The sequence below is a fragment of the Pocillopora damicornis genome, chromosome 4, assembly GCF_964200805.1.
Source record: "Pocillopora damicornis chromosome 4, jaPocDami1.2, whole genome shotgun sequence".
NCBI lineage: Eukaryota > Metazoa > Cnidaria > Anthozoa > Scleractinia > Pocilloporidae > Pocillopora > Pocillopora damicornis.
In genome coordinates, this window is record NC_142673.1 from 18,777,653 (window position 1) to 18,791,903 (window position 14,251).

Below are 14,251 nucleotides of genomic sequence, written 5' to 3' on the forward strand. Positions count from 1 at the left end.
TCAAGGATCACTAGTGATTTCAAAATGAATTCAATTAAAAAACAAAAGACTCCTGGGAAAGGGGACAGGTGTGAAATTTTGAACGAGACCGCGGTGAAGTTACTCTGTCCAGCGGAATGATGATCTGAACATGGCGCCGATCCTTGGGTCGGTTGCCCAAGTTTTACGGTAAAAATTTTCAATTCTTCATTTTGAATTTTGTAAAATAATACTTATGAACATTATGCTTAATTATCCATTGTTTCATTCTACCTCTTTTATTTTCAACAGGCAAGCGGAAACATTGAAAGCCGCTTTGAAAAGTAAGTTTTGTATATACGGAAAACAGTTGCAATTTTTTTTTTCATTTGTTTTTCTTTTTTGTTTACAATTAGAGCTGAAAAGCTTTTATTTTCAAGAGGCTGCGTTACGGCTTTTAAAATATGAGAAATCTATTTCCTGGAGGAAATGTTCAAGTGTTGCCTCGTTCTTTTTATTTGTTTGTGAGTTTGAGTATCTTAATGCTCGAAACAAACTCGATATCTTTTGGTTTTATATTAATTAGTCCTACTGAGGTGTCTATGAGTTTCTTCCTCGACTCAAAGAGGATGATGATACCGATCGAAAACAAGGAGGAAAGGAAACAATGATTCGATGTGTTAACCAGCTCTTATTAAAAAACAAAGTGATAATTTTTCCATCTTCTAGTCAAGAAAACAATAGTTTAGTATGTAGTTGGGTTATGCACTTAGCTTGAATATGTCTGTCAGCTGTTTGAGTTCTCAAGGAATTCTTTAATTTCTTCTTTGCCACCTCCTTCATGTGAGGAATTATTTCATGGGGTGTGGACTTTTGCAGAAGTATTTCCTCTTTAGGCTGGGTTGTATCCTGGTGTACTCGTATTCTTTGTGGATAATGCCCTGTATTTCCCCCTACTAGAGGTTTCCAGTGTTGAGTGCATAGGTAAATGTCATTTAGTACAAGATACTATAACAGTTTTCATCATGCATTAATTAATAATGACATATATGAAAGACAGCCAACTTATATGACTTACTCAGTAAGGACATTAATTTTCTTTAGGCAGTATTGAAGATTTTGCTGTTGGCAGTGAAGGATGGCAGTCTAGGCAGAGGTAGATTTAAAAACAATTTTTGACCTAAGTTACCATGAATATTTTGTTACTGGACCTGGCAATGTAATGTTCTGCTTAAACAAATATTTACTCAACCATCATGGCTTTTTTTTGGATGGAAATTCACAAATCTACTTGTGAGTAGGTCAGTTTTCATTACTTACTGTATATATTGGTGGTGTAATTAATATACACATATTGATGTGTGGAATAAACCAACTGCTCCCAAAGGTAAAATGTCAAAAATGAAGTATCAAGGACTGATGCTTAATTCATTGAATGATTGACCAACTGACTAGAGACACTCTTCTCTTTCTTCAGAAATATTTTAAGATTGATTTTTTTTCTTGTTTTTTGAATTTTTTTTTTTTTAATCTCTGTGGTCCTGAAAAATTCCAGTGGTCCCAAAAGTTCTTTATATCACACATTGGGTACAACTTAGGGAGACCAGACATTTGGAATTCATTTTTATCTTATAAATGCAGAAATTTTGCCAATCATAAAAGTATTTTTAAAAAGAGTGAAAGAAAATTCCTAATTACCATGAACATTTCATTAGATGGTCTGTTTTTTTTTTTGCCAGACTACAAGATTTGTACAAAAGTATCCTGCTAACAGACTTAGAGTCTGCCCTTGACAAGAAGGTGGAACAAGACTTGTAAGTTATTTGTTAAATTAGTATACCTGATTTATTTTCATGTCAAAATGCCAGAATTAATAGCAAATTCAAAAGAATTAAAAAATGAATCATTTTTATAACTAACTGCTTATCTATGAGAGCCAATCAACAACTAAGACTGTCTGACAGTTTTGTGTCTCTCTGGAGTTGTTACTGATTGTGTCAAGCTATGTTGATTTTGTGCACTAATGATTTAAACTAAAATAACTTATATTTTCCTTGAAATTTTAGGTGGAACAGTGCTTTTAAAAGCCAGATTGACTTTTTAAGACATCAAACAAAGGAAAGGAAGGTACTGGTAACTATAGTATTTAACTTTCTAACTCTAGGAAGTGATTGCTTAACATATTGATGGTATTTCATATCAGTTAGCCCTTTACAGTTGGCTCTTGTTATTGCAGACAGCCTTGGGGGAAGATTTAGTGTCTGTAATAGTGAGAGTCTGTAAAAGCAGGGTACAAGAGAAAAAAAATTTTGTCTCTAAACACATGAAATCATGTGTAACAATGCAAACATAAAGTATATAATGTGGCCCTCACAAACTGGAAAAAATCCAGCTCCAAGCAGGAAATTATTTTCTTTGCACCCAATTGAAGAATGGTTTCTTTATTTTCCTTTATCATAATGTTGTGTTATATTATGTGAGTCAGGATTTTGGATGAAGTGTCCTCCTTAATGAGAGAAGACAACAAGTGAAATGTTGTGTTGGGGGGCATGAAAGTACCCCCATTTCCAAAATAGTGAAAGCCCCCAATAACGGGAGTTATTTAAGTCATTTCTTTATACATTTACATTTCACTGAAGGGCTGGCTCTTGTCCTCAGTGTTGGGTGTCCATAATAGCAAGGTGTTCACAGGGCAAGAGTCGACTGTAACAGGAGAATTTCAAACTCAGAACATTAAAAATGTTGCAAATATTTCTAGAACACTGCTACATCAAGATTTAAAAAAAAAATTTGATGGCTTTCATGTCCTTTAATCTACAATATGAATTTTCCTAACACTTAAGACATCCCCTCAGTCAGGGTTGTCGAAGAGATTTTGAGTAACTGGACTGAAATATAAAGTAGGCAGCACAATTACATGCTTTTATGCTGAAAATTGAGCCACAAAACATTGGAATGGCCGGTGCATTTTTCAGAGTAGATGGTGAAATGACCCAGATTGGCGGCTAATTTTGACAACCTGCCACAGTGCTCACAGCTATTAATGGGCGTAGAATGCTTATCAGTTAAATGATGTTCCCTTGACACAACATCAAACTCTCTCACGTTATTTTATGCAAAATATATAGCAATAAGAGGGGAGAAATCACAATAAGATCATAGCAGATAAAATTGCTTGATCCATTTGATTTTAATTCATAATTTCATGTTGAATTCTAGGGCTCCAAAAAGTTGGAGGTCCAGGCTGTTTTGACCTTATTTCTTGAAGCTGCCAGTGGCTTTTATATTCAGGTGGGGAAATAAGCCATTTGAGTCTCTTGGCAAATAACTTCTGATGCAGCAAAAAATTTTCTTTGTGTTTGTTCTATTTTTCTCTCTTTCAAATTTGAATTTATCGACTTTGTATAAAAGGGAAATTTTTAGGATTTTTTTTGATGTTACAGTTCTACCTGATGAAATGTTCTGTGTTTTTCTCAACAGCTGTTGCAGGAGTTGTGCCTGACATACAGGCTAGACATTCCTGGTCATGTCAGGTCATCACAGCTGGGTATTCTTGAAGGTAGGTATAAAAAGTCTGCTTCTGAGACTGAATTGAACAACTGCTACTGCAGCTTATTCTGAATCCCTTAGCATGAAATAGCTCCTTCATTGACAGGTTGTCAGTTCATTCCAGACCACTCCAGGTATTTCATGAGGCAGCCAGTTACATGTCTATGATGTTTTGCCAGTTTATTACTTTATCCTCTTGAGTGCAGAGGCACCTAAAGGCTTGACTTGTATCTCTTTTCTCCTCACAATATTACCCTTGAATAAAACATAAAGGTCATAATGATGAAGGAACTTGATTGTTAGACAAATTCTTGTTGTCATTATCATAGGAGATGTAGAGAGATTAGCGTGGAGAAAATGAATGCTAATCACAGAGTGTGAAGGATTAGTATCCTGCTCAAGATTCCATGATCCAAGCCAGGGTCCAAATGTGGACCCAGGCTCCATGTCCATTGTCATAATATTTCTTTGATACTTTCATTCCAGAAATCAATGGCAACAGTAGTCCAGTGAAGAAGCCTCACACTCAGTCTTGTTATTATATCTGCCAAGACTGTCTGGTCCACTTAGGAGATATTGGTAAGTATCCTGCCCAAAATTTTCCTTTGTGACTAATTATAGACAATTTTGCCTAGAACTTGATCACCTTCTGAAGTGAAGTGTACTCAGGCCACTAACCAAATGTCATTTCCATAATTGCAAATATTTTCCTAATGTTTAGCAGATTTAAATGTTCTTGAATTGATGAGATACAAGTCAAATGTTTCATAGGAAGCAAGGTTTAATTGCCATGGTATTTTTGGGGTTAATTTCCTGTAATGTTCAATATTTGTTTCTGAATTTTAACCTATTACTATAACTGATGCAAGACTATGGAAACTGGGCTCTGCTAACAGTAGGCGGTGTTAATGAAGATGTTAAATTAAGAATGTGATGGATTTTCAAGTTTTTCTGCAGCACTTAACATTGGTTGTACCTATTCAAAAGATTTAAATAATATTTTTGTCGCAGAGCAACAACTTTCCCAACAAAAATCAATACTGGGCAGAGAGTAATCAAAAACTGTGATAATGAGACACCTTGTGCTTACTTGATATCTAAATGGCCCTCCCCAGCTCTTTTGAGTTTATTTTGAGATGCTGTTTTTTTCCTTTAATTTAACATTTTATTTCTCTCTCTCTTGTGCAGCACGTTATTGTGATGACCCTGAGCAGGCTGAAGTGTTTTATCATCATGCTCTTGTATTAGTGCCGTCAAATGGTAATGAAAACCTATTTTCTCTTATGAATTGCTTCAAATTGAATAAAGACTACTTTGAAAAGTCTTGGAAATAAGTAGATGGAAGCTACAGGATGTACTTAACCAACAGTGAAAACTTCCCATTACTTGCAACAGACACCACACACTACCAACATCTGTGTTTCACATTGTTTAATGAAACTGCACCTGACTTGTTATTTATTCATCAGGTCAACCATACAACCAGCTGGCCATTCTAGCAAGTGGTAAAGGAGATGAGCTGGGTACTGTGTATTACTACTGTAGGAGGTAAATTGATATAACAATAACAGGATAATTTGGTATTATCAACTGAGTTCATAATATAAATTGGCCACAGTAGAGAGTTTCAAAACTGACGTCTCGAATGTTAACCCTTTGTTTTTTGCTCTGATGAAGGGCTAACACCTGAAACATCAGTTTTTAAACGGTTTACAGTGGCCAGTTTGTTTATACTCTCCCACTGACACAGCACCACAGTTTCTTTTGAAACTTACCCCCTTTATTGATATAAAGATAAGTTTTCTGTGGAATCAATATTTAATGTACATCAGTGATGGTGAACCTTTGGAGTCTGTCATATAATTGATTTTTTGTCTCATTACAATGATGATCATTCAGTACACATTAGTTATACTCCTCTGATAGAACCATAGAGTTAATGAACACTATGTAACAACTCATATTTTTAATGAACATAAAGTAGTTTAAGTTCCAAAATCGCTCAAGGCAGGAGGCTGAACAGAGAGTAAGGGACATGAATGACTGACCAGCAGAATAGCCACATTGCCTCCTGTCATTTTTTAATTTATCCTGTACTAGCTATGTTTAATATTTTTCAGCATTGCTGTTAAGAATCCATTCCCAGCTGCGTCAACAAATCTTCACAAAACATTGAGCAAAGTGGTTGCCAGGCATAATACAAGGTAAGGGAAGTGGTAATGTCTCATGATAGAGTTAAAATGTATTGATTTTATTTACTAGGTATATAATATTATTAGTAATTGATATCTTTGTTTAATTCAAATTTGGTCTATGATAAATAAAAGTAAATCAAATTAATTAAAATTCAGTTCATTGAATTGCATTTGACATCAAATGTGAGCTTTAAAATGTTGAATTTAAACTTAACATGTTCACAGCTCAGGTTATTATCTACAGTAAATTTGTATTTTGTATTTTTTTTCAGAGATGGCATTGCAGACATATCCAAGGCAGAGTTTAGCCATATTTTCCTACAATTTCATGGCCTCATGTATCTTGCTCAAGGTAGCGCATTCTGTTTCTTGTTTTTGTTGAAAAGTAATGTTGTTCCCATGTCGTGCCCTATGGAATGCAGGGCAAGAATGTTTGACATTTAGGTAATGTTAGTGTCAAGTTGTATTCATGGGTAGTTATAAAGTTAAAGCAATGATAAAAATATGCCCATCGCATTTTTTTCATGATTTTGTTCACCACAGATTTTGATCAAGCAAGAATTCTGAAAGATCGTGTTGTTGCTGCACTTAAAGTGAGAAAATTAACTCAAATTCCTTTAGAAACTATAAATAATTTATTTATTTTCTTCCTTAAGTCTTAAACAGTCTCTTAGTATCCTTCAGATTTACCTGTTAATTTATTCTTATTTCCAGGGGATCTTGAAGGAGAACAAATTTACCTCTGAGTTCCTAACCAAATTGGTAGCAATCACTTTATTTCTTTTGTGGCACATCAGGACAGGAGGGGGAGATGATCTTGAGGAGTTTGATTGTATTGGCAAGGATGAAGAGGTTTATAGAATGATTTTACTTGACATGCCTTATACTCAAAATAGTCTATTTTGGCTGGTTTGTTAAAGAAAAAATTACAATCATTTTCCAAAAGAAGATAGTAAATGATAATTACAGAATACAAAAAGAATACAGGCATATATCTTATTTTCATTATTGGACAGGCAAAACAAAAACAGATCACACTGCTATTCATGTGAGCACTGCTATGAATTAATTTTTTCAATTTCTGTAATTATGTACATGCACTGTTGATACATAAATGTGAAATGGTAACTTTGTGAAAGATGGCAGTGATGGACTGAAAATGGATTGTATGAGTTGATTCATATTTGCCTCTTCATTTTCTCTATAGGAGTGTTGGCAAATGACTCTGGAGTTTACAGGTATTTACCAGTAGATGCTCAATGTAATCAAGTTATCCTGGTATAAAAGATAAAACTTCCACACCAAATTTTTTTGTTTTACATGACTGTATACTTTGTGAATTTTTTGATGCCATGATGTTACAAACAGAAGAAAATATCCAACCTAATGGTTGTGTAACAAGTTGGCTAGTTACAGTGCACAAAAAGGAATGACAGTTTATGACTAAGCGTGGATTGTACAGCTGTGTAACATGCCACTGTGACTGTTGTGCCCAGTTTGACCTCTGGACCTGGGCCACATGAGAGGAGAAATTAATTTTGGTTCATATCCATGTTCCAAAGGTTTTTCTTCTTGTTCACTAGTGTTCCTCCTACCACCAAAACCAACACTCCTAGTGCGAGAGGTAATCGGTGAAGTGAGAACCACTGCACTAATATATAGCCCTTAAATTTCTTTTTTTTTTGCCCAAAAATTTATGTTGTTAATCTCACAATAACACTGATTCCTCCTTATACATGATATATAGCAAAATGAACAGAAAATGTGATATGACTTTCTTTAAATTTGTGGAAAGTGTAGTTTTTGTACATGACTGAGGTGTGCAGCTAATTGAAGGGTGTGGCTGACCAATTTTGAATGTTCTTTCTTTCAGTGGAGCTATTTGATAGCCTTGTTCTTCATGTCTGTGACAATGACCCATCCAAGGAACAGTCTGCGGCAGGGTGTGATGTTCTACCAGCTTTGAACCTGTTATGTCAGTGGATGGTGGGCTCATCTCCTAACACCTGGAATGGACAGCTGCTGAAGAAGACTAAGTAAGGAAGTTTTTTCGTGGCAGGAATATTAGGCTTGTTTACCGTGTACATTTTGTGAGAATCGTTTTTGGTAGTGGCGTCAAGACTATCCTATTGCTTAACTGATCCACCATTAAACAGTATATCTATGATTTTAACACTGCATCTGTATTATTTTTACATCTAATTTTGGAAAATTTTCGTCTCTTCGGTAGTTGTATTTGAGCACTTTAAGTGACATCACTTATGTTCAGCTTGATTTGTTCTCTTTTATTAAAAAAAAAAACCACTACCTTTGAACTAGTATGTTTATATGATTTACCACAGTTATTTTTGCATGTTTGATTACGTAGGGTGTGGGAGGACTTTGCAGCGTTGTTAAACTTATTACAAGTTACACACCCTCATCTTCCAGAGAAAATTGGTGAGTTTTCATCCGTTTAACCAGTACATTTCTTGTTTTATAATGGAAACCCAATCCTTGCTGTAAATGATCGCTGCACGTCAAAGCGCTTTTTGATGAAGTTTCCAAAGTAATCAGAACAAAGGGAAACGCGAGAAGAAGCCCATGAGAATTCAAAGTTAACGCACCTCAGAAACGGCCTCAAGTGCGATAAACAGGAACAGTCCTGTCACGATTGGCCTGAGCTTTCCATCTGATTGGTTGAGAAGGTTTTACTAGACCAATTACAGAATGTAGTGGAGCAAAAGTTACGCTGCTCCAGATTTCTTTCGATCCTCGATAGTGTGAATGTCTTTAGAATTTATAAAGAACATAGTTTCCGGTTGCGCATGTAAGGGAACTTATCTGACTGAAATTATATTAGTGTGAAAGTTTATGAGACGTAAGGTAACATTTTTGGTTATCAATAACAAATCCCTTCTGAAATTAGCAGTCTGATGATGCGAAGTTTCCTTTTATGCACAGTATTTGATGTTTTGTTGACAGATCTTCCTCTTCACGAAGACTGGGAACTGCAGAGCTTCCTGCCTCTTAGGGTCAGTCAGAGGTACGTGTGGGACATTTCCTAGTCAGACATGTGTTACTGATCAAATGTGAGTTCAGAATGGCTATATACAAGCCAACTAGGCCAGTCTCCTTCTCAGCAGGCCAGGAAGTTGGGAATTCATTATTCAATACGAAAACCTGATTCACTATACTCTTTTTGTTCTTTTTTTTTCCTTTTTTTTTTTTACCGCTGTCAAGACCTACTCCTACTGCTTTGCTTTATGAATCCATTACTGTGAAGCTGTTTCCTTTCGTTAACCTTTTTAACCCCCCAAGAGTGAATAGCACTTATTTTTCTTACAATGTCATCCCAGAATCACTCTCACACATGAAGGTCATGAGAAAAAAAGGAAATGATCACTAACTGAAGAAGCTCTTAATTGTTGAATGAATTCTCCTTGTCAGTACCTGAGCAAATTTTTAGAGAACAGTGTGGAGAATATGCATGCTGATGTTAGGGTGTGAAGGGTTAGGAAGAACGTCTCCACTGAGTTACTTCATAACTTTTGAGGTGGTGTTTAACTTCATAGTTTTCCAAATTCATGAAATATAAAGTGTTTTATAACATAGCTAGTAAATTTGTCTAATCAAATTCAATTGCGCGAGCGTGCTTCATATTCCTATTGTGCACGCTCATGAAGTCAGCAAACAAATCCCTCAAGAAAAAATTTTTCCTACGCCTCGAGCAACTCTTACGCATCTTTCGTGCTCTCCAAACTTCCCGCGTGCTTCATATCTCAATGAAAGCACGCTGACATATGAACCAATTGTTAATTAGTTCTCAAAGCTTACGTCCGACTTACGTTTCAGAAGATCTCGAGAGTTCCTCGTAGAACTTGTCTCTGTAAATTCTAACGACAGACAGACTGATACGGTTCGTTTTGTTCTTTCTTTCGCCTGTAGGAAACTAACTTACAGTATGAAGAGGACAAGACCTGAAGATGAGTCTGTACATAGAGTTGGTAGGCTGGTCAGGTTTGGAAATCGACTTGTGAATAACGCCAGGTGAATAATGTCATTGAGCGTGTTTCGATTACGTGTTGTAAGTGCAAAGCCATAGTAATCAAAATGGACATATGGAACTCAAAGAAAAAAATTAGAAGCTCAAGAAGACGCGACTAATCAGGTCATGATTGGTTGACTGGTTAGGATGAAAGGGAGAATTTATATATCAATCATTAGGAGGAGTAACAGAAACCAATGCAATATTATTTTCGACAGTCGCTGCAGATGTCTTTAACAGTGTTAAAGTACACTCTCAGTTTCTCAGCAGCTGAATATCTTTCTTTTTTTGTTTTTTTGTCACTTGTAGTATCTTGTCCAAAGTAGAGGATCTCACAACCGGCTTGTCTCACTTCTCACTGAAGATAAACACCTCATCGCCCATCGAAGAGGTATTCGGTTCATTCACCTTCAGTACAATTATGGTTTTAATTGTGCTGAACGGTTCAATACAGGGTTTGTGTGTTTCATTGCAGGAAGAAAAGTTTCCAAAGTCACCCCAAGACATTGATTTGGAGTCTGCTGGGCAAAAGCTTTTGGCTTCTTTGCCCAACCTGAACAAAGTATGGGACTTGATCAAGCGTAGAGAAGTATTTTGTCGCCTTGAGACCATTATTTGATCATGCGCAGTCATATACAACTTTATTTTGGATAATAAAAATTTCACTTTCTTTTTGACTGATTTTCTCGTAGAAGTTTTTCAATGTTGAAAAATAAATCACTTTAAACATTAGATTTCTTTTAGCTGTGACAACCCCATTGTAGCGGTAACTTCTGATCGGTAGTTTCAATAACTTTATTTTCAGACGACCCCAGCAGGAACACCATTTGCTGAAACGAGGTAGGAATGTCTTAAAGCATTCGAAACGTAATATCTAATCTCTTTATTATTTACGATATTTCCATATTTGTCGAAGAGAGAAGACCAAACTGACAGTAAGAGACTGACCGACACCCCCTCTCTCTCTTCCACCCCCCCCCCCCCTTCCTTCCTCCTCCACCTTCCATGCAAAGTCATTTTGGTCTAATGCTAAGGATAATCCTTAAAGAAATTGTCCTGTCTCGCGAATTATGCTAATACAAACACCCCGACAGGTTTATTTGCTTTATACCCGAACATTCACGCAACACGAGAGGTACACGTGATACTATTTGCGAGGGACTAGATATTTTGGGGAGTGATTACATTGGAATGAGGCTTGACTAGGAATTCAGTTCTTAAACTTGATCGTCGCTTTATGTTAATGTATGTCGTGATAAGTGGGGGTCAGAGTCAAGGGGTATCTATTTCACGATGTAGTATTCAAATTGATCGCCCATGTCATACCAACGAAGAGGACTCTCAATGACCTTAGTGCGGGAGTCAAGTAAACCTGGAAATTACTTGCCATATAGTTCTAAATTGTGTTGAACAGAGTGGTTTAGAGAAACAGTATTGTTGTGCGTTAATCAACCGACCGTTGCTTTCTGTCAAAACGGTTTAGCGTCAGGTGATATTTACTACTGCAGTTATAAATGAATTATTGACTCGAATTTTATGTACCTCCTGTTTCATTCCACAGCTCCTTGTTCAAGGGACCGTTGGATGTTGTTCAGACTTCAGCGGGAATTGTCCCACCCTCCCCATCCACAGTAGCGCAATACTCACTGTTCCAGTCGGGATGGAACGTACCCCTGACTTCTGCGGCTCTGTCTCAACCAGGTATAACCTTTTCTTCCTGTAAAATTGAAAGATTTTTAAGGTAACAGATGGTGTGAATCGACTAACTTAACAACACGATGGTGTTATATTGATGAAACACCAACTCCTCCTTACAAGAAAATATGTGCCATAGCCAAAAGCAAGGATTACTAATCAGATTTTTGAAGAGAAATGGTTGAATAAATAGAATGGGTTGGTAGTTTCCCTCAGTTTGGAAATCCTCATATTTCGTTGGTTTCCCCACTTTCCATAACCTGAGAGCAAATTACGAAAGGAATTAAGAAAATCTATTCAATTATTAATGGACTTTTTGTCACCTGCAGATCACCCTTCCCCAAGACCTGTTTCCAAGCCTACACATCACCGTGTATCCCCGACTGACCACTTGCCTTCGGCCACCGGAAGCAGTTCCGTATTTCCACCCACTCTACCTTCTCCCCCGGTTCCTGAAAACCGCAGACCAACCAGTTTTGGAACCAGTTTCCCCCCCGCCGCGATACATGGAAATTTTAACTCTCCTTCCCAGTCTCCTTTTGGTGGATTTGGTTACGGTGGTGGATGGAGTTCTGGGGTCTGGGCGCCAAATTCATCGAGTGCCAGTGGCAGTGGTGGAACAAGTCCTGGAGCACATGGATTACATGTAAAGTTGTTTGTTTTGTTGTCTTTTTTTTTCCCGACGTAAAGTGTGTAATTTGTACGTGTGAGATCAATCGGAGTGTGGATTCGAAAAGTTTGATTGGAACTCATAATGGTTGTTGTTGAGGTGAACAAAATTAAATGTTTCTCTCCCCCCAACCACACATAATGATATGGTTATGCTACCATCATACTCGATTGTATTGAGGCCCATTGGTTAATCACGAAGTGGTCTTGTATCTTGTTGTTTCCATGTGGCTGTTTGTCTGTGGCTCACCTCCATTGCGGGGCTATGTTAAGAGCCAACAAGTGTACCTATCTATGGCTGAGACACGAGAAATTATGTGCACTGAGCGATGTTTGTCTACAAAAACCCTCTAGCTTAATGCCCTTAACCTTATACCTAAACTTGAGCGGCGAGTAAAGCTTACGAAGGAGAAGTAAAAATTCTCGGCACTTCAGTTGTTGTGGATTATCCAGCCATCAAAAGAAGTGTGCTGACATGTAGTTATGACAAATAGTGACATGCTAACCTTTTGCATTGTAGTCCATTTGGGGTTCCGACTTCACTCCTCCCTCGGAGGGTATGTCTCCTCTGCAGCAACTGCTACAGGAGCAGAAGAAACACCAACAGAAGGACACCTGATGATCCAGTTTAAAATCCTAAGTGAGGTTCAACATGACCAATTCTAAGTGGTTTCCATGAAGACAGAGGGTGTAGTTACACGGTAACACGAGCACACCCAGCTCAATTATTACTGCACTTGGAGCTTTAATACCAGTTCATTAGCAGTCACCGGGAATGCTATGCAATACACCAACATTGAGTGCTGAATTCCTGAGCTGCTTTAGATTTCCCCGTCAGTGGGTTTTTCTGCAGTTTTTGAATCAAGAGCGTAGAAATATGACGAGCCGAAAAGAAAATTTCTTGAAAACTCGGTAGGGCAGAATCTTGATTTCTCCGTCGTCTCTATCAAAAGAACGTAGTATTGAGTAAAGAATAAGGTTCTACATTTAGATATCAACACTTGGACAGTTTTAATTGTAAGCTTCCATACACATAGTCACAGAATCTGTGGCTTGTAATTGAAAGTATTTTGTTGTCAACCCTAGATTCTTGTTTAAATTATATCGAGTAAAAAATAATCACGTTACTGCACATTTTGATGTGGAAAACATATATCCATGACTTAAGTTCGCCTCTAAATTTTACATGTTTCAGGTAAAAATCCAAACTTAATCTTTGAACTGACTAATCTGGGATTCCATAGATGTAAGAGGGCTCTGACCTCTGAGGTCGCCGAGTATGCAATTCAGAAATAAATTTTAAGCTTAATGTTGGCGATTGCTAACAAGCGCCAGAGGGACCTAAGCTTGTTGGAATTGTTTCATATTTGCTGTGTTGAAGTGTTGAAGCATTTATTTTTCTTAATTGAACTGAGTTTACTCAGGTAGGCAGTACGTTCACAGTCAGTGATATTCAATGTATGTCAGGTTTCCAATTTTCTCTCCATCACTAACATATTGAAAACTAAAAGAAGGCAGTCATTAATTTGCTTATTAATTAATGGTTATGGCGGTTTTGGTCTGATTAGAAAGTATTGGTAGAACTGCAATCATTTTGCAGGGGTGTCGCATTTTCTTTTAGGAGCTCTAACTGTTGTGATTTCGTAATGTTGAGACGCTTTGTGAAAATAAAAACTTTGGTCCATTAATCCCTTTACTTTGGTTCATCTTTGATCCACTGCCATTTGATATTATTAAACTCTCCCTTAACATTTCATATCGAGTGTATGAGCGAAAAGACGTCTAATCAAGATACACCTCGAAAGTTTCTCCGCTATGCACGCAAACACCTTTTTCCTTTAATTTTGTTATTAAATAAATTCAACAACCAGGTGCAAATGCCTGTTTAACCCAAAAGCAGAGCGTTTGGGGGAGACCTTGCGATTCATGCCGCATTACAGCAGTATTCAAGAAGGAAAACTGAACTGAATTTTTACATGGTAAACAAAGCTTGTGCAGATATGTTACTTATCTGGGTTTTCGCTGGACTTTGAATTAAACGCTTGGTGATTTTTCCAGAGTCATCTGACACTGGCTCTGGCGTGGAATTATTCAAAATGCGGCAAAGTAAACCTAGGTGACTTGTTTTCGCCTGGCTGAAACAGTTCGTGCGTCATAT

The 14,251-nt window shown here is 37.1% G+C and overlaps 1 protein-coding gene across 1 annotated transcript; it reads left to right on the forward strand.

Annotated features, from left to right (window-relative positions):
• The first annotated feature begins 91 nt into the window (after positions 1-91).
• Positions 92-13,781, forward strand: LOC113668745 (nonsense-mediated mRNA decay factor SMG7). Its single transcript, XM_027184692.2, has 25 exons — positions 92-168; positions 271-302; positions 1,063-1,114; positions 1,698-1,772; positions 2,025-2,085; positions 3,178-3,249; positions 3,439-3,517; positions 3,994-4,086; positions 4,696-4,767; positions 4,977-5,055; positions 5,628-5,711; positions 5,975-6,054; positions 6,246-6,295; positions 6,417-6,554; positions 6,910-6,940; positions 7,576-7,738; positions 8,071-8,141; positions 8,667-8,727; positions 9,630-9,731; positions 10,039-10,120; positions 10,205-10,291; positions 10,535-10,569; positions 11,291-11,430; positions 11,754-12,070; positions 12,614-13,781. Exons 1-25 carry the CDS (start codon positions 131-133, stop codon positions 12,710-12,712), a joined length of 2,193 nt encoding a protein of 730 aa, XP_027040493.2. The 5' UTR covers positions 92-130; the 3' UTR covers positions 12,713-13,781.
• Positions 13,782-14,251: the final 470 nt, after the last annotated feature.

Bases quoted from the DNA above. Each gene is read 5' to 3' on its own strand.
- LOC113668745 (XM_027184692.2), top strand. From the start codon at position 131: ATGGCGCCGATCCTTGGGTCGGTTGCCCAAGTTTTACG. The intron at 2,086-3,177 runs GTACTGGTAACT...GTTGAATTCTAG, and splicing joins ATCAAACAAAGGAAAGGAAG to GGCTCCAAAAAGTTGGAGGT. The intron at 6,055-6,245 runs GTAGCGCATTCT...TGTTCACCACAG, and splicing joins CCTCATGTATCTTGCTCAAG to ATTTTGATCAAGCAAGAATT.